Source organism: Linepithema humile, chromosome 1, assembly GCF_040581485.1.
Source record: "Linepithema humile isolate Giens D197 chromosome 1, Lhum_UNIL_v1.0, whole genome shotgun sequence".
Taxonomy (NCBI): Eukaryota; Metazoa; Arthropoda; class Insecta; order Hymenoptera; family Formicidae; genus Linepithema; species Linepithema humile.
This window is the reverse complement of record NC_090128.1, coordinates 45,086,009-45,102,781: the sequence shown is the minus strand read 5'-3', so window position 1 is coordinate 45,102,781 and position 16,773 is coordinate 45,086,009. Positions and strand designations below refer to the sequence as shown.

Sequence of the window (16,773 nt, the reverse complement as noted above, 5' to 3'; positions counted from 1 at the left end):
CGTATGGTCTTAGAAACTACGAAACGGGTTTTACAAGAGTTACCAGCGTGACAACGTAAAACTAGATGCAAATTTATTCAAATACCGGTACAATGCGCAAGGGAGGGGGTCAAGGATTGCCCTTTTTCAATGAAGCGTAATTTGGCGCAATTACACTAATTTTCGGTGCGAGATCAATTACGGTCGTTATCCATGAATACATATCATGTACTCCTATACCCCTATGATTACGTCAACTTGCGATTTTAGCACAAGAACCTTCAAGTCTAACCTGATCGTGACCATTTTTTATATTAATATTTTTTTTTCTCCATGTTAAAGCTTTAGCATTGCATATTTAAAATAATTTGCAAGAAATCTTATTAGAACCAGTATATGTACTGTGTATCACCACAGTCTATGATAAAAATAATGATCCATTAATTGGGGTTAGTTAACCAAGATCAATGTACCTAACCTCAAAAGTTGATTCGAACGCTTCGTGAGCATCCACCTACATTGAAGAATATATTTTCACTCAAGTATTTGTCCACTTCGTAATTGTGTAAAGTATTATCGTGTCGAGCGAAATAACATTCAGGTAAATTCAATATTGAGAATTATCGTCTCAATATGACAAAAATATTTCGAATTGTCAAACGTTCAGAGTTTGATACCGGAGTGATGTAGGCACCGTTTGCCAATCATATAAGATGAGACCGCACTGTATATCATAATAATGCGCCTCAGATTCATCAGGGCAGTTTTGGCGCTCGCGCTGATAGGTAATATCATCGTCTGGCATAGGATATGGCTGCTTTTCACGGCGCAAAATACTCTGGGTCTGTTGACTCCGAGCGTCGCGACAAACGAACACCCACAGAAACTGCATCGGCGTTTGGCCCGTCTTGTCACCATTGTCATCAGGCAGTTTGAAAATTTCGAAAATGACGTGGCATCGATGGTGGAGTCCGTTTTGAATTCTTTCCCAGAAATACCAATTCTGATAGTTTGCGATGATCTGCCATATCCGCCGTTGGAGCTGAACTTTGCCAATGAGAGTATGAAGAATGTTAAGCTGATCAGCTTACGACCTGAATTCAATAAGTCTTTTGAGGAGCGGAATCCACTTTTCTACATACGTACCAAGTTTGTTCTGTTTTTGCCTGACGCAACAAGATTGTCAACTAAGCAAGTTGTACAGGTAAACAGAATTACATTTATTATATTAATAAGAAGCACTTTATGCTGAAATCACAACTTAATATTGTCTTTTTTACGTATCTTATAGGAAACTGTCTCACATGCGTCAAACTTGGGGATAGTTATCGTTCCAGTGGGAAAGATTGCCTTGCATTGTCTTGAATTAGATTTAAAAGTGAAAGAATGGAGTTTGAAGCTAACACGGGTTACAGGAACAGAATGTGATAGTGTCATAGGCAAGCATGTAACTATGCTTGAAGCAAAAATTTTGAGAAAACTATCGGATCCCTTTTTGTTGCCTTTTACGGATGCATTGTATATCCAAACAACAGTCATCGGAGCAAAGGTTTGTAATGCATTTGATCCAATTTAAAATAATTGTTTTTTATTCTATTTTACAATGAATTATATAACATTCATTGATTTATTCTTGTTGCATTGATATAATTTTGCTATTGTTTATACCTAATTGTATTTATGCAATTGAATTTTATGTTATATTTACATATTTTTATATATACAGGATATATATTTTTATATATATATTTTATTCGTTATTTTGTGTAGTGATTATTAATGTATAAATTTGTGTTGAAAAATGTTTTTGTTTATATACGGTAAGTATTTTTCATGTATTGCACATTTTCTTTAAAAATGCGTAAAATTATTAATTTTTTAAATATTTTTGTTAGAATAAAATTTAAATTTGCCTTAAAATAAGTGCTGATTAAATGTGTTTATGGTGTTTTGTGATACATGTCATTAGATACACATATTGAAAAATTATCAATTCAACGAGGGAAAACCGCTGTACAAAAATCAACAGACACAATTGAAGATGCAGCAGTTATATCGCGCACGGGAGCGATTAATGTTTGAAAAATTGGGAATAAAGAAAGTTACGAAAATATCCGGTTTCGTGGAATGGTATGGTTGTTCGCGGGAAACCGTAAGGTGTTTCGGTTCAGTGATAAACGATGTTCCATCGTATCTCTACCAGCATCGATATACGCCGCCTTGTTGCCTAGCTGGATTAAGAAAAGTTGCCCACCACGTTATCGATAAACTAGAAGAAGTTGGCATACGATTTTGGTTAGAGGGTCAGTCATTGCTGGGAGCGATGAGGCATGGTGACATTCTGCCGTGGGATCATGAGGTACAAATCGGACTAAACCGGGACGATCTTGGAAGATCGCCATGGCTGGTCAGAGCCAGAAGCAAACCGGTCGTTGATAATGATGGTTTTGTGTGGGAAAAGGCGACCGAGGGCGAATTCTTCAAGGTACAGTACTCCAGGGTGAACCGTTTGCATGTGAATCTGCTGCCGTTTTACGCGCGGAACGGATCCATGATGAAGGATGCGTGGTTCCTGAAGAACCGGGACTTTCCAGAGCACTTCCTCCATCCGATGTCGAGTATCGAGTTCGCCGGTAGACAAGTGCTATGTCCGAATAATATTAGAGATTTCCTAGAGCTTAAGTATTTCAAGGGTGTGATAGAGAATCCGGAGTTACCTGGTAAATTTGTCTTCAATTAGTTTCCAATTAGTTTCCAATTAGTTAAGCGAATTATTCGCAATAGGATATGGAGATTGTTGTCTGACTTTACAAAAATTGAGAGTTAAACCGCGTTTATTACTGTCGAATCAATGACTATACTGAAACGTTACGCATGTATTTAAGGATATTAGGAATTATCTATGCATGAAGACGTTAACACATCTAAATAAAAATTACAACTTAACATTTTTGCAACACTTCTTATAAAGAGATGACTTGTCAACATTTCTATTTGCCTTATCCGGGCCCTACTTTAGGAAGAAATAATGACAAATAATAGTTATCAAATCTTATCTTAATATTTCTGAACCATTCGGTTTAGAATAGTAAAATTTTATAAATTTCATTCTTGCATGAATTGACCTGTTAATATTGTGCCAAATAAATTTAATATTTTTAATTAGAATTTTGCGGATATAGATGTTGATACATTTTTCAAGTGTATATATAAACATTTTCATTATATATATATATACATATATATATATATATATATATATATATATATATATATATACTAACTTTTTACTAGTTTTACCATTGTTCATTGGTAACTACTACATAGTCTGTACTAGAGATTTAAATATTTCATATTAACAATTTAAAAAGATTAAATCTCATATTTTAAAAATGTTTTCTTTGATAGACAAATATTTAATAATACATCTTGAATAGTTCTACAAAAATATTTCGTAAATATTTATATAGTAGAAATTCGATTGTTCAACTTCTGCTCAATCAAAAATCGTAATTTTAAGACGGGAGGAAGCTTTCAAACGGAAAAATTGTTTACATTAAAAAAAAAATGGCATAAATAACATTACATTTTATTTGAAGTATTTTAATGCAAATTAATTTATTTAGTGTATTGTATTAAACAACGGGCCTGAATTGTTTTACTATCATAATGATATTTTTTCCAGGCAATAAATCCAAGTACACAAACTACTTTGTAAAGCTATTTGATTTCTATTTCATAATTAGTGCCAATTTATAAAAATAGAGATATGTATACGTATCCATCTGTTATAGCAAATATATATTAATAAAGTGCTGTTGTTTACAAAAGATTGAAGTCCGTGTACAATGTTTAGGTTTTACCTGTTTAAGTGACTGTTCTCACATCTTTAGGCGGAGTCAGTACCGGAGGCTCACGCACAAAACTGAGCAGCTTCTCCAATTTCATGGATTCTAATTCTATTTGCGATAAGTGCAATTGTTTTTTCGTTGGTTTTACTTTTATCCGTAAATTTGGAGATAATTTTAGTGTATTCACAGTGCCTCTGCAAAATTAAATAACATTAAGTAAACAAATTATAAATTATATAAATAATATTTTAAATAATAATGATTTAATGAGAGTGTTGCAGAATTTTGAAAAAAATTGCTTACTTATCATCGCCGACTATTATAAACGGCAACACATTATTGAAAGCTAATCGGGTTAATTTGCTCTTTCGTTTACTGACAACCTGTTGAGTGCAGATAGGCCTGTATTTGTTAACATTTAAATCAAACACCATAACTTTGCCATCGTTTGACACACAAGCGAGTACTGTCGAGCTGTACGGTGCCCATTGTACGTCTCCAATCGGTACACCAAGATCAAACATAAATAAAGGTTCCCTGCATATGTGATATAATATATTACTATAATAATGTAGTATAAATGTTCGTGTGAATATTGGAGGTAAAGCCTTACAGCCTTTCATCTTCCCAGATTTTGATTTGCCAATCGCTCGAACAGCTCGCAAAAATACTAGAGTTGAACTTGTTGAAGGCTATTCGATACACCGGCATAGTATGTGCTTCGTGATATGTCCTCATGTAGATACTGCTATACGCCGTATTGCATTTGTATATGGTGCCTTCCTCCGTGCCTACCAGGAAAACATTCTGATCGGCGGGATGAAATGCAATGCACGTTCCGCATCCTGCATTCAAACGGCTACATAATCGTCACGCTTAACGAGACGCGATATCTCTGGTTACTTTTTATTATTTGTCTGGCATTACCTTTCAGCGTAATCATCGTGCCATCTGGTCCCGGTATAGGTGGCCGGGCCAAGAATAATGTCATAACAGTAGTGAGACCGAGATCGTTCTGATTTAACACCCAGTGATTTATTTTGCCATCAATACTAACGCTGAAGAACGCCAGGTTCCCTTCTTCTGTATCAGGCGCCCAGCGAATCTGTAATCATGATTGCAAGCATGATTTCTTTTTTATTTTATTGGGTAGATTTTTGTAGAGGAATTTTCAATTTGTTACAAAATAGTTAAAAAATTCAACAGACCTCCCATACTAACCCTCCATGCTTTTGTACAACGTCGCTGCTCTTGTATTGTGGAGTGGACGGTGGTAACATTATGTTATAAACCGCTACTCCTCCATCCATGGTACCTTAATTATAATTAATTAATTAATATATGCTACAATAGTTTTCACAGAAACTAGATGGCATAATTTGTTAATTTAAATACTTCTTTAAAAAGATTTTTAGTAAAATCACGATTTATTCTTTTAAATAAATATTTGGAGCGATATTGTTTTGTTACATACCGATGACTAAAAGATGGGGATGTTGTGCGTTAAAATCTAAGCACATTACAGGAGATTCTGTTGGACAAATCCACTCTGGGTACGAAGGATTCTTCAAGCTGAATAAGCACACTGTACCGTTCGTTATTAAACTATTAAATGACACTAAAATAAACACAAATTTTGTTTATAACATTGTAAAGAATAGAGCAGATAATGCATTTCTACTAACATGTTCCAAAAGCGACCGCAAAAAGATCGTAATATCTGCTATTGAAACACATGTCCGTGATGTCATGCTTCTTAGTTTTTTCGTAAGAAAATTTCCACAGAGGTAATAAGGAGCCTTCGCCGTCCTTGAATTCATCGCTCGGATCGTCCCAATATCTATAATCTAAAAATAATTGAAGAAATATGTACTTGACGTTTTCGTCGAAGAAGAGGCTTAAAAGCAATTACCTTGTGATATATCGTCGAAAATGTTTTGGTTCACCATACGTTCTAATGTTTTAGCAGCTTGTAGCATTCTGTTTGTGATCACTGACGATTCCATGTGAGCTTTTTTCTTTACGTCCTCTTTCTTGGGTTGTGCCATTGGTATCTTTTTCTCTTTTTCTTTCTCGCGTTGTTGTTGTGCATAGTCTTCCTGTCGATAAAATAATTTGCACAAAAATCGATGTACATGTAGAAATAACGTGACTTTATTAATTAATTATATATTTATTTATGGAAAAAAATAATATTGCACAGTAATATGTGCTAAATAATACATAATAATATAATTTAAGTATTTATAATATTCCACTGAACATAAAATAATATATTATGAGAAGAGAATTGTACCTGATATTCATCAAAGATAGTCCACTGAAGGACATTAGCATTAAAAGTTGCAGTAGGCGGTGGTATAGTTTGTGTACTCATATCCTGGAAATTATTGGATTTTATTTTGCAGATATTACTTAAAATATCTTTACTTTCTAAGCCTGAATAGTTTAAATATTTTGTTAATAATCTATTTGTATGTTATCTTAGAGAAGAAATTATAATACATACTCTCATAGGATTATCATATGTCAACGCCGCCCTTTCGCAGAAATTAAATTGATTAGGTATTTTCTTGGGCTTTTTCTTTTCCACTTCATCCTCCTCAGGTTCTACCTCAGCTTCCAATTCCTGTTCTTGTTCAGCTTCAGCTAGCTCTCCCGTTTTATCTATTTCATCTGCTGTTCTTGTAAAAAACATACCATTTAATTTTTATTTACAGTTATTTTTTTTTTATTATTTACCAGTTATATCTTCTATATTCACCTTCTTCCTCTTCTTTATATTCAAGTTCTTCAACTTCGTCATGCTTTAATTTCTCCTCTGCTGCCTCTTCTTGATCAGCTACACATGTGACAATGCAATTATGCAATTATTTTATCTGGTGCATTGTTAAATACAAAAAAGATTTATTTATTATTCCTCCATACCAATTATTCCTCCTGCCATTTGCACTTTAGCTTCCTCAGAGTCTTTGTGTAGTATAGTGCCAGTTACATTCATAAGATTCACTAAATGAGGTGGTGGAGGTAATCTTACAAATTCTCGTAATTTCCAAGACCATTCTACCAAGGAGTCTGGTATTCTGGTGTTTTGTATGGTTAACACTCTGGCAAATTCTTCTTGTAATTCCTAGGAAACAATAGTTACAGATATATAGTTATTTAATAATGTTCAATAGAGATAAGCAATAGATCAAACATACTGCTTCTGTTAACTGTAGCTGATCATCTGGCTTTAACAATGTCTTCCCTCGCATCCAATCCATATCACCACCACCCAAGTCTTGTCGTGAAGAATAACTCTTTGCTACACTTAAATGCTATGTAAATGTAAGATTGTGTTATATATGATTTCTTTACACTTAACTTATATAGTTATATGTGTAATATAACCTTTTTCTAAAGTGATTAGAGATTTATTTTTTTTATTTATAAAGTTATAAGGATAACTACATACTTCTTTGCTTAATATCTCTGACGTTTTAGAGGCCATCTTTTTTGGTGCTTGTGTTCCTGTTTGTTTCCTGTAAAAATGTATCAAATAATTGCAACAGTGTAAGACAATAAAAAGTAGATAACAAACATCCAATATATGTTTTAATATTTATACCTTAGCATGATTTTTGTTTTATCGTGGATATTGTTAATGATAAAAAAATCAATTTTATCCTGTGATGCAAGATGATATGATGATTAAAGCCAATTTATTGAATGGCTCAGTAATATTATTCTTCAATGATTTACAAATATATTTGTAGAATATATAAAAAAGGTAAAATCCGAATATCTTGTGCTCATGTATGACTCAATACTGGAAAGTCTGTTGTGGTTTCCTTGGATACGCCTTGATAGTGATATCAGTCTATGATTTTAGTTTGTGATTTGAGGTAATGCCTTCACAAATTCTAACCTTCAAATAATAAAATCTTATTTTATTGAAAATATAAATAGAATTATAAATATTTTACGATCTACGTAATGTTTTGCTACATTTTATTGTGGTACGTAATACATAATGATAATGCGTGCTCAGGTGTTGGCGATACAGTTATCAAAGACATTTATGAAGAACGTAAAATATTTGAAAATTGCATAACTCTTTGTGTAAATGTTTTGATTATCGTGAGACTTGTTTTTGTTTTCATAACGTCCAGACAAGCAAGCTTGCTTTGGGGTTATTTGATAGGAAGAAAATCAATAATGTGGACTATACCAAGGCAATGTGATCATTCCAACAAGTTGCAGAGTGATTATTGTATAGAATCATGTAAATATCATTAACTGAAACTTGTTAAATGGTTTTCTATTTAGTTCTCACAACAAAGAATAATATATGTTATTAAATTTAAAAAATCTTGAATGCATGTGAAACTGTGATGAGTAGAGACATGTGTACACAACCTCTATTATTTGACTAAATATCAGTATTTTTAGTTATGGTACAATATTTTACGTTTGTGTCATGTTAGTTGTGTTAAAATTTTTATATTTGACCAGCTGACAAAAAAAGTACATATAGAAACAAGTGTTATAAATACTTTTTTTATTTCAGATGAATTAAGGAACTAAGCCTCTACATTTGTAAATGCCTTGAAACATGGAAGATAGTGGTATTGATAGTGATCCTAAAGCTGTTAACCATGTGGAAGACGAAAGACTCTTCTTGGTAAATGACTATTTCGATAAACATTGACAGATGCTTGCCATTAGATTAGTAGTTCTAATAGAGTGAAATATATAACAAAGCTATTTATACATAAAAATTATCATGATACTTGTATATTGAAATGTACAGTGCAAAATTACTTTATTTTTTTAATCTTACAGGGTAGTGATAGCAGTTGTAGCAGTAACCAAACTCAAGCGTCTCAACGAAATACAACCAAACAATTGCAGAAGAAACTAGGTATTGAAATAATTTTCTATTTCACATATTGTCTTATTGTAACAATTGCTTACAATAATTAATGATTAATATAATTTTTATATACATATCTTGTATATTTTTATATAAATAATGTGTTTTGCAGAGATACGTATTGAACAGGCCAAGCGAATTCAACGCAACTCAGATTACATAAAGCTTCCTAAATATGACAATGAAAATACAAATAGTACCAGTTCTGCCGGATTGATATCAATTCAAAGATTGCCTATACCGCACAAGAATAAAGAACAAGTTCCTCTAGTTGAATACTGGCACAGTGAAAGCGAAAGGTACTGAATAATCATATACATGTAAAATTAACAAATAACATTGTTATATTTAAAAATAAATCTTTGATTGTCAAACTTTTTCGATTAATTAAATATAATAATAATATATTTTTCGATTATATGTAAAAATATATGTAAAAAAAGACGTTTATATATGAAAATTTAATCAATGTATTTGGTTTTATGTATTGTAGTGAAAATGAAACAACTCTTTTTCCGGTGAAATCTAAGGAGTCATCAAAGCACAAACAAGACCTCACAGACACGTTCAGCATCGGAGAATTAAGTGATGAAAGTGAAGATTCTTTGAATCTGGACCCAGCGCAACCGCCACAACCATTCATGCGAACTTATGTACCTACTAGCTGTTTTGCTTGCCAGTGCCATATAATGTAATATAGGTCGCACACTGGACTAACTATGCCTTCGAGTTTATTGATTTTTATTCAAATATTGCAATATCTGATAATTGTTGAAAGTATAGTTATACTTTTGCCAAGTTGTATTTTTTCTAAGTTTATTTTGATTTATGAAGTTTATTTGTTATATTATATCAAATTTTGCAATGTTTACAGGACATGTTTAAAATTATAAAAATTATTTTATTAAACTGCAGTCAATTTATCGAATTTCCCTGTGGTTGTTGTTATTCGTTGGAACATTGAGCACTTTGCAGAGAAGCGTAATTATAGAGTGATGTCTCAGTAGAAGAATTAATCGGTTCCGATGAATGCAACAAGTCATTGGAGACAACGCTTTCTTCTTCGTGACCGAAACAATTATTGCTAAGGATATTCAAATGGCGTTTCCCAACGTTCACTAGCCATCGATACTATTTGCAATACTTACTTTGCATGAGATCGCGGCAGGTAATATCTGTTGGGTTTTATACAGCATATTATTCAAGTGTATTTCGATTAAATTGGTAAATTAATCAAGGTGACAATAACTTGATTTATTTATTTTCATTGAAATTATTAAATCTTAATTATAAGAACATGAAATAATATCAATCAAGGAAAAAAATAATTCTCACGTTTAACACCATTTGATTAATAAACATTTTTTACTTCTTTATATATTTTTAAAATATAAAAATTTTATTTTTATTTTACGCTACATATTTCAATTTCGATATATCGAATATTTTGAATATTTTATATATAGCGTTTTCGAATAAACGGGGTTTGAACGATCTAGGGTTGATCAATCACTATTTTACTATAAATGCAAGTCTTTCATTGGTGGAGAGGTTGCAATGACGTCATTAACCAACCCTGGGTCGTTCAAATCCTGTATAATCGAAAACGCTATTTTATTGACTACACCTTATTCGACTACAAATTGATAGTATTAATAAAAGCAGAGTGAAGCCTATAAAAGTAAGTACAATTATTTGGTATATGGCTTCTAAAATATCTAAGAATAATGATATTATAAAGAAGTAGGATTTGTCATAAAAATTGTAATTCTAATAGCGTTTTCGATTATACAGGATTTGAACGACCCAGGGTTGATCAATCACTATTTTACTATAAATGCAAGTCTTTCATTGGTGGAGAGGTTGCAATGACGTCATTAACCAACCCTGGGTCGTTCAAATCCTGTATAATCGAAAACGCTATAACCTTGGGTGTTTACGATAATTCAAGTTCGAGTTAGTTTCACTAGGACCGACAATGAGATATACATAACCATCTAGAACCTTTATGATTCATGACAACTCAACGCTGTCTTGTATTGCTTGAGTTAAATTCATTGAATTTGTTGAGTTTAATAAATATAATTATATACATATATATATAATTATATCTATTAAAAAGGTATACCAAAAAACATACATACCAACATTATTTGTTTTTTTCATAGACTGATTTGCAGTTAACATTTTTTTATTACAATAAAATTTGCTCTATAAACTCAACAAATTCAATTAATTTAACTCAAGCAATACAAGACAGCGTTAAGTTGTCATAAATCATAAAGATTCTAGATGGTTATGTCTATCTCATTTTTCGGTTCTAGTGAAACTAACTCGAACTTGAATTATCGTAAACACCCCTTACATTGTTTTTAATAGTTTTATTTACAATGAGTTTTATTTATAATAAGTTTTATTTAAATGAGTTTTATTTATTATTGTGATACAAACATTATTGTGATACTGAATATATAAGTAATAATAATATGTACTGTAATGATATAATTTTAAGTATTATTAGTTAATTTTTCTTTATTTTTTAATTAAAAATTTCTAGAAAAGAATAATATTAATTGTTATTAATTTTCTTGTTCTATTTCTTTTCAAATTATTATACTTTCTATAAGAATTCCTATTGGTTCCGCCATGTTTTTCCAAACTTTATTTCGACCAATAAAAATAAACACAAGCGTGGCCAGACTCTATTAGCGTTTTCGATTATACAGGATTTGAACGACCCAGGGTTGGTTAATGACGTCATTGCAACCTCTCCACCAATGAAAGACTTGCATTTATAGTAAAATAGTGATTGATCAACCCTGGGTCGTTCAAATCCTGTATAATCGAAAACGCTATATATATAGGGACTCTAGTTCAAATCACTGTAGTTGTATTATGTCGCACATGCGCAAAATCAATCTAGTAACGCTGCCAGTCAGTTCCTTTTCCAGCAGTGTTGCGATATGGGACCGGTTGTATGCGCATGTGCGGCTCTGCGCATGTGCGGTGATGGAGATCCAGTGCCGTTATATGTTATGTGTTGACCGTATGGCGGGACGTTTTGACATGAGAAGGTCTGGTGACTACAAATAAGGTAAGATTTATTTATTTACAAGCATGGAATCTACGGAGCCAGCAGCTAAAAAACCAAGAAGTAAAAAATTTTAATCAATTTCAAAAAATTTAGAAATATTTTTAATGTAGCGAGGTAACGGTGCCTTGTTTAATTTGTATGAGACACTGTACTGACGCCGTATTGCCGCACATGCGCATACAACCGGTCCCATATCGCAACACTGTTTTCCAGTTGAATTTTTCGGTCTTTCGATTTCTCTTGTCAGCTCCGCGTAAAACATGGAGAATCGTTCGATATCTAAGAAGAGGAAGGTTAGTAATTTGAAGAATTTATAATATGCAATATGTGAAAATATTATCGTCTGGATACTGCTGAAAGCTGTCGAAACAATATTTTATCAAAATTTGCGTAAATGTATTAGCTATAAATCGTAGATGACACGGATACTTTAGCGTCATTCTCGCAACGATTTTACAATTCCCCACATGGGCTACTTCAAGATTATTTAAAACGTAAAAATTTTATTAAACTAAATCTGAGCATTTCAACATTTTTTATAATGTCCTTAAATTTTATATTTAATATTAAATTGCAAAGTTATGTTTGATTTAGCAAATATAAACTTTGAGGTTATATTAACCTATATTTTACTTAATTGTACCTAAGAATATAATGTAATCATTTTATAGTATAAATCTTTATACTGGAACAATTGTTAAATTTAATTCAATGCAAATATCGAATTATATACAATAATATAGAATAGAAGTTTATATATATCTTGTTTTCAGTTTGTAGGAGATGGTGTCTTCAGGGCTGAGCTGAACGAGTTCTTGACTCGTGAGCTCGCTGAGGATGGATACTCTGGTGTGGAGGTTCGCGTAACTCCTAATCGTACGGAGATCATTTTACTTGCAACGCATACCCAAAGCGTTTTAGGTGAGAAGGGAAGAAGAATCAGGGAACTGACATCTGTGGTTCAAAAGAGGTTTAACTTCAAAGAACCACAAAATGTGGAATTGTATGCTGAGAAGGTTGCCACGCGTGGTCTTTGCGCAATTGCTCAGGCTGAGTCTCTTCGATACAAACTGATTGGTGGTCTTGCTGTGCGAAGGTAAATCAATGTTTGATTCTTTGTTGAATCTCTTAATCTCAGTTATATCTTTTACAATTTTTGTTGAATACAATTCTTTTATTTATAATCAGGGCGTGCTATGGTGTTCTGCGTTTTATCATGGAATCTGGCGCTAAAGGTTGCGAAGTCGTAGTTAGTGGAAAACTGCGTGGACAAAGAGCAAAGTCGATGAAATTCGTTGATGGTCTTATGATTCATTCGGGTGAACCAACTAACGAGTATGTGAACACTGCCACCCGACATGTGCTCCTTCGGCAAGGTACAATCACATTGTCATTCATAATAATTTAATCATAATACTATAAAAATTAAGAGAAAAGAGCTATAAGAATCAAAGCGCAAATGTCGGGACGCATAAAATTTTTATTAATTAATGGAGAATAATACCCATATAGAAACGTTTTGGCTCAATTTTTGCTTTTTTTTCAGTCTAGTAGAATTGTAATCAATAATAGTAATCCCATGTAAACAGTGCTTATGCCTATTAGTAGGTGTAAACACTAGCATGTTTACGTGTGATCTATTATTGATCACTATTATTGACACAATTCTATCAAACTAAGGGATCAAAAATTGAGGCAAAACGTTTCTGTATAAATATCATTACTCTGAATTGATTAATAATAAAATTTTTTATGCTTTTTATATCCACTTTGACTGTTATAGCTTTTTTTCTATTAATTCTATAACACATTTATAGAAATTTGGTTTTAAATTATAAAAAATTTACGTATTTAGTGTATTTTTATAAAATTATTTATGTTATATATTTTTATCTGTAAATTTAGGTGTATTGGGTATCAAAGTCAAAATTATGTTGCCTTGGGATCCGAATGGCAAGAGCGGCCCCAAGAAGCCTTTGCCTGATTATGTGAGCATTGTAGAACCCAAGGAGGAGGTACCACCATCAGTTCCAATTTCTGAGGTGAAGCCATCAAAAGACATACCTCAACCAACTCCTCTCTCCGTGTAACGATTATTTGAATAAAAAATAAATACAGAAAATAAAATTTATATTTCTATTTTATTTTCAACGTTTCAATACTTTATACTTATAAAAAAAATTTTTTTTAGGCTGGGTAGAAGTTTCTATTAAATGAGCTTTTGATCACTTTATTTAAAAAGATTTATTGATTATGTTTTGAAGTTATTTGTTACATTAACATACCAATAACTATTTTTATTTATAGAATCATTCTGAAACATTTTTAAATGTGACTTGAAGCTATTTTGAATATGATAAATATTTTAGTATAAAGGGGAGAAGAGATAGACGAAGTGCATTAAAAGATTAACAATTGACAAAACAAATATATATGTATATATATTTTTTAAATTAAGCTTATTCGAAACAGATGGCCAGACAACCATTTCCAGATTCGCAAATATACTTAAATGCTAAGTATTATTACACCGTAATATTACACAAAACCATATGAAATAAACCAAAGAAAAAAAATTAACCAACATAACATGAATTCCAATATGTACTATTATTTGTTACAAATCCATGATTTAAAATTGTATTACATTTAAAACTATGTTAATATTTGTGTACAGTTACATTTGTCTTAAACTTAACTCGAAAGATAAGAACGTATAACAATTAAACTTATTAACTGAGTTGTGTCATCCTTTAACCAGTAATTTATATTATATAATAATTAGCACAAAATATATATATATATATCCTCACATTCTTACTTAACATTCAATTACAAATTAGTGTAATTATTAATATAAGAAACCGTTCATGCTTTTTTTCCACAAATACTTCAAATTATTATACACTCAGGTATGGATTTTGATGTCGGCACTCTCGCGCTAACACTAATTCATGAAGTATCGCTGAGTGGACCCTAGAACCCTAGGAGATCTGTCTTGAGACTATGAGAAAGAATTCAAATCGAATATCATAGGTATTATTGGCGCACTGGTGCCATTTGTTGAGTAAGAGAGAGCAACCCGTCGATCATCCTTCGGACGATATCCGGCACTGCTGGTTTCTTCGATACCGAACTCAATCCGTTTCTAAGCTCGTAGAATACATTGCGTGTAAATGGATTTCTCTGCGACGCAAGACGCAATTTTAAAAATTGATAATAAATAAAAGGTGTCAGCAAACCGGCGCGTCCCCTGCAAAAAGATTAATATTCAGTACAATATTTAATTGGAATTGCGCGGGATAAGTACATTTATGTATACTACATACGTGAATACCAGAAGAACCGTAAATGGCAAGATAATAATCTCCGATAGAGCGCAAAGACGTAGAATATTCCGTGACTGAAACTCTACCAGCGATATCAAGAGACGAGCGCCCCACCATCTATTTTGTCCTATGCACTATGCATAAATTATAAGTCGAACTTAGTATCTTGTAATGACTACGCAACAGATGTAATTACACAATGTAACATATAATTTTGCTCGTAAGAATAAAGCATGCAATTAATTTTTTGTTTACTCACGTCTAGTAACGTCAGAGAATAACTTGCCAAGTGCATCAGAGCAAAAAGAAAAACTGGTGTAAGAACCACTATATCTCAATTCAGGACAACATAATTTATCTCATTCTTATTTGACTTTCATTATTAAAGTATGAGCTACTTAATAAATAGGTCATTTAAAAACTTATACAAATTAAATATGAAAAGGATACATGTTACTGGTGCCGCATACAAAAAGATCATGGAATAAAGCAAGTAATGACACGAGTCTTCCAACAATAACGACTCTAGAAATTGTCTAGTGAGCTGAACACGCGGTATTCTTTGGTGAAGACGTAATGCACTAGTCGCTGCATTGTTCATCAATACCTTATAATATATGTTGTAAGGGTTACTAAAAAAATAAAAATAATGAGAAAAATCAATTATTTCATAAATACAGACATTATTCTAATACAAGAAAACATTCTAAACAAGATATTATTTCTAAACAAGAAAAACTTACCCAAATATAGGGATGATATAACCGATGGTAAATATGATAGTAAAGAGTCTTGTCATCCACAATCCAAACTTGACCTTATTTTCAGTAATATGTTGTTTCAAGGCTGGCCACCCCTTCTCCACCTGTGGCGACGAGTCGCTAGATCCATTGCATGCACTGTCCACCATCTTCTGTAATTAATATAAATTTTTTTCTTATATTTGTGATAAAGTAATTATTATACTATTTTTTGTGCTTTGCTACAACTGGTAGTTCCACTTTTTTATAGTAAACCAACACCTACAGAATCTCAGAAATTAGCATAACTTATATGCAAATATGCGAATGAATACTGCGCAAAATTTCAGAATAAGAAATACAGTATATCGGTAATTACATCATCACGCGTTTCTCAAGTGAAAGTGGCCACTTTCTGTGGGAAAGTTACTTTTTTTTCGGCTGAAAAAATCTGAAGACAATTCTTGCATCGAAAATTAGGAAAAAAAAGACGTTACGTCAGTTCAATCGTTCTAATACCGACGAAGCGACGTGCGTAAGCACATTTTTTGCATATAGCGATCATTAAGCATATAACAATACACAGGTTGTACGATTACTCTGAATTACATCGTTACCTCAATTACACCGCGAACCATCAAGCTGGATGGTAATTGAACGAATCGAATTGCTATATTAATTGGCCGTTGATTCACTTACGTTTTATTAGTTCTGCACGACGACGTACAAAATACTCCGCAGCAGTTTTACACGTCAGTAACACCAGTAAACAATCGTTGTAAATCCACCTATTCCGATCATCTACGTGTCTAACGAACTAAGGACTCGAAGGCCTTGCAACATTGGCTGAATCTCATTTTTG

At 32.3% G+C, this 16,773-nt stretch overlaps 5 protein-coding genes across 9 annotated transcripts; 3 read left to right on the top strand and 2 right to left on the bottom strand.

Annotated features, from left to right (window-relative positions):
* The first annotated feature begins 108 nt into the window (after nt 1–108).
* LOC105669107 (ribitol 5-phosphate transferase FKRP) lies at nt 109–3,809 on the top strand. The gene is made up of 3 exons (XM_012361880.2): nt 109–1,183; nt 1,271–1,528; nt 1,949–3,809. The coding sequence occupies exons 1-3, from the start codon at nt 719–721 to the stop codon at nt 2,717–2,719; spliced, it is 1,494 nt and encodes a 497-aa protein (XP_012217303.1). The 5' UTR covers nt 109–718; the 3' UTR covers nt 2,720–3,809.
* Nucleotides 3,567–7,581, bottom strand: LOC105669106 (dynein intermediate chain 2, ciliary). 2 transcript variants are annotated; one of them, XM_012361878.2, is made up of 16 exons: nt 7,441–7,581; nt 7,288–7,354; nt 7,034–7,150; nt 6,759–6,960; nt 6,595–6,672; nt 6,340–6,509; nt 6,127–6,210; nt 5,743–5,929; nt 5,516–5,677; nt 5,305–5,448; nt 5,039–5,145; nt 4,758–4,935; nt 4,444–4,675; nt 4,134–4,367; nt 3,843–4,024; nt 3,567–3,764 (listed from the first exon to the last, which is right to left on the bottom strand). In XM_012361878.2, exons 1-15 carry the CDS (start codon nt 7,446–7,448, stop codon nt 3,847–3,849), a joined length of 2,148 nt encoding a protein of 715 aa, XP_012217301.1. In that variant the 5' UTR covers nt 7,449–7,581; the 3' UTR covers nt 3,567–3,764; nt 3,843–3,846. The 2 variants fall into 2 exon arrangements, with proteins under 2 accessions (XP_012217301.1, XP_012217300.1); XM_012361877.2 differs by having other exon boundaries at nt 3,567–4,024.
* A 152-nt stretch (nt 7,582–7,733) lies between these two features.
* Nucleotides 7,734–9,676, top strand: LOC105669108 (uncharacterized). Of its 3 annotated transcripts, none has more exons than XM_012361883.2 (5): nt 7,734–7,831; nt 8,383–8,496; nt 8,658–8,736; nt 8,861–9,047; nt 9,242–9,676. In XM_012361883.2, exons 2-5 carry the CDS (start codon nt 8,428–8,430, stop codon nt 9,441–9,443), a joined length of 537 nt encoding a protein of 178 aa, XP_012217306.1. In that variant the 5' UTR covers nt 7,734–7,831; nt 8,383–8,427; the 3' UTR covers nt 9,444–9,676. The 3 variants fall into 3 exon arrangements, with proteins under 3 accessions (XP_012217306.1, XP_012217304.1, XP_067215152.1); XM_012361881.2 differs by lacking the exon at nt 7,734–7,831 and adding an exon at nt 7,985–8,097; XM_067359051.1 differs by lacking the exon at nt 7,734–7,831 and adding an exon at nt 8,245–8,269.
* A 2,300-nt stretch (nt 9,677–11,976) lies between these two features.
* Nucleotides 11,977–13,973, top strand: RpS3 (ribosomal protein S3). The gene is made up of 4 exons (XM_012361875.2): nt 11,977–12,135; nt 12,616–12,938; nt 13,031–13,218; nt 13,748–13,973. The coding sequence occupies exons 1-4, from the start codon at nt 12,103–12,105 to the stop codon at nt 13,930–13,932; spliced, it is 729 nt and encodes a 242-aa protein (XP_012217298.1). The 5' UTR covers nt 11,977–12,102; the 3' UTR covers nt 13,933–13,973.
* Nucleotides 13,974–14,257: 284 nt separating this feature from the next.
* On the bottom strand, nt 14,258–16,763 carry Kr-h2 (Krueppel homolog 2). Of its 2 annotated transcripts, none has more exons than XM_012361873.2 (6): nt 16,611–16,763; nt 15,915–16,084; nt 15,622–15,803; nt 15,431–15,498; nt 15,172–15,305; nt 14,258–15,095 (listed from the first exon to the last, which is right to left on the bottom strand). In XM_012361873.2, the coding sequence occupies exons 2-6, from the start codon at nt 16,079–16,081 to the stop codon at nt 14,882–14,884; spliced, it is 765 nt and encodes a 254-aa protein (XP_012217296.1). In that variant the 5' UTR covers nt 16,082–16,084; nt 16,611–16,763; the 3' UTR covers nt 14,258–14,881. The 2 variants fall into 2 exon arrangements, with proteins under 2 accessions (XP_012217296.1, XP_067215117.1); XM_067359016.1 differs by having other exon boundaries at nt 15,915–16,081; nt 16,611–16,747.
* Nucleotides 16,764–16,773: the final 10 nt, after the last annotated feature.

Excerpts from the sequence above, each read along its gene's own strand:
- LOC105669107 (XM_012361880.2), top strand. The coding sequence starts at position 719 with ATGCGCCTCAGATTCATCAGGGCAGTTTTGGCGCTCGCGCTGATAGGT. Across the intron at positions 1,184-1,270 it reads CAACTAAGCAAGTTGTACAG|GAAACTGTCTCACATGCGTC; the intron begins GTAAACAGAATT and ends CGTATCTTATAG. Across the intron at positions 1,529-1,948 it reads CAACAGTCATCGGAGCAAAG|ATACACATATTGAAAAATTA; the intron begins GTTTGTAATGCA and ends ACATGTCATTAG.
- LOC105669106 (XM_012361877.2), bottom strand. Across the intron at positions 6,673-6,758 it reads AATGGCAGGAGGAATAATTG|CTGATCAAGAAGAGGCAGCA; the intron begins GTATGGAGGAAT and ends TCACATGTGTAG. Across the intron at positions 5,146-5,304 it reads TCCCCATCTTTTAGTCATCG|GTACCATGGATGGAGGAGTA; the intron begins GTATGTAACAAA and ends ATTATAATTAAG.
- LOC105669108 (XM_012361883.2), top strand. The coding sequence starts at position 8,428 with ATGGAAGATAGTGGTATTGATAGTGATCCTAAAGCTGTTAACCATGTG. Across the intron at positions 8,737-8,860 it reads ACAATTGCAGAAGAAACTAG|AGATACGTATTGAACAGGCC; the intron begins GTATTGAAATAA and ends TGTGTTTTGCAG. Across the intron at positions 9,048-9,241 it reads TGGCACAGTGAAAGCGAAAG|TGAAAATGAAACAACTCTTT; the intron begins GTACTGAATAAT and ends TATGTATTGTAG.
- RpS3 (XM_012361875.2), top strand. The coding sequence starts at position 12,103 with ATGGAGAATCGTTCGATATCTAAGAAGAGGAAG. Across the intron at positions 12,136-12,615 it reads CGATATCTAAGAAGAGGAAG|TTTGTAGGAGATGGTGTCTT; the intron begins GTTAGTAATTTG and ends TCTTGTTTTCAG. Across the intron at positions 13,219-13,747 it reads ACATGTGCTCCTTCGGCAAG|GTGTATTGGGTATCAAAGTC; the intron begins GTACAATCACAT and ends CTGTAAATTTAG.
- Kr-h2 (XM_012361873.2), bottom strand. The coding sequence starts at position 16,081 with ATGGTGGACAGTGCATGCAATGGATCTAGCGACTCGTCGCCACAGGTG. Across the intron at positions 15,804-15,914 it reads TATATCATCCCTATATTTGG|TAACCCTTACAACATATATT; the intron begins GTAAGTTTTTCT and ends TTATTTTTTTAG. Across the intron at positions 15,096-15,171 it reads ACGGTTCTTCTGGTATTCAC|GGGACGCGCCGGTTTGCTGA; the intron begins GTATGTAGTATA and ends ATCTTTTTGCAG.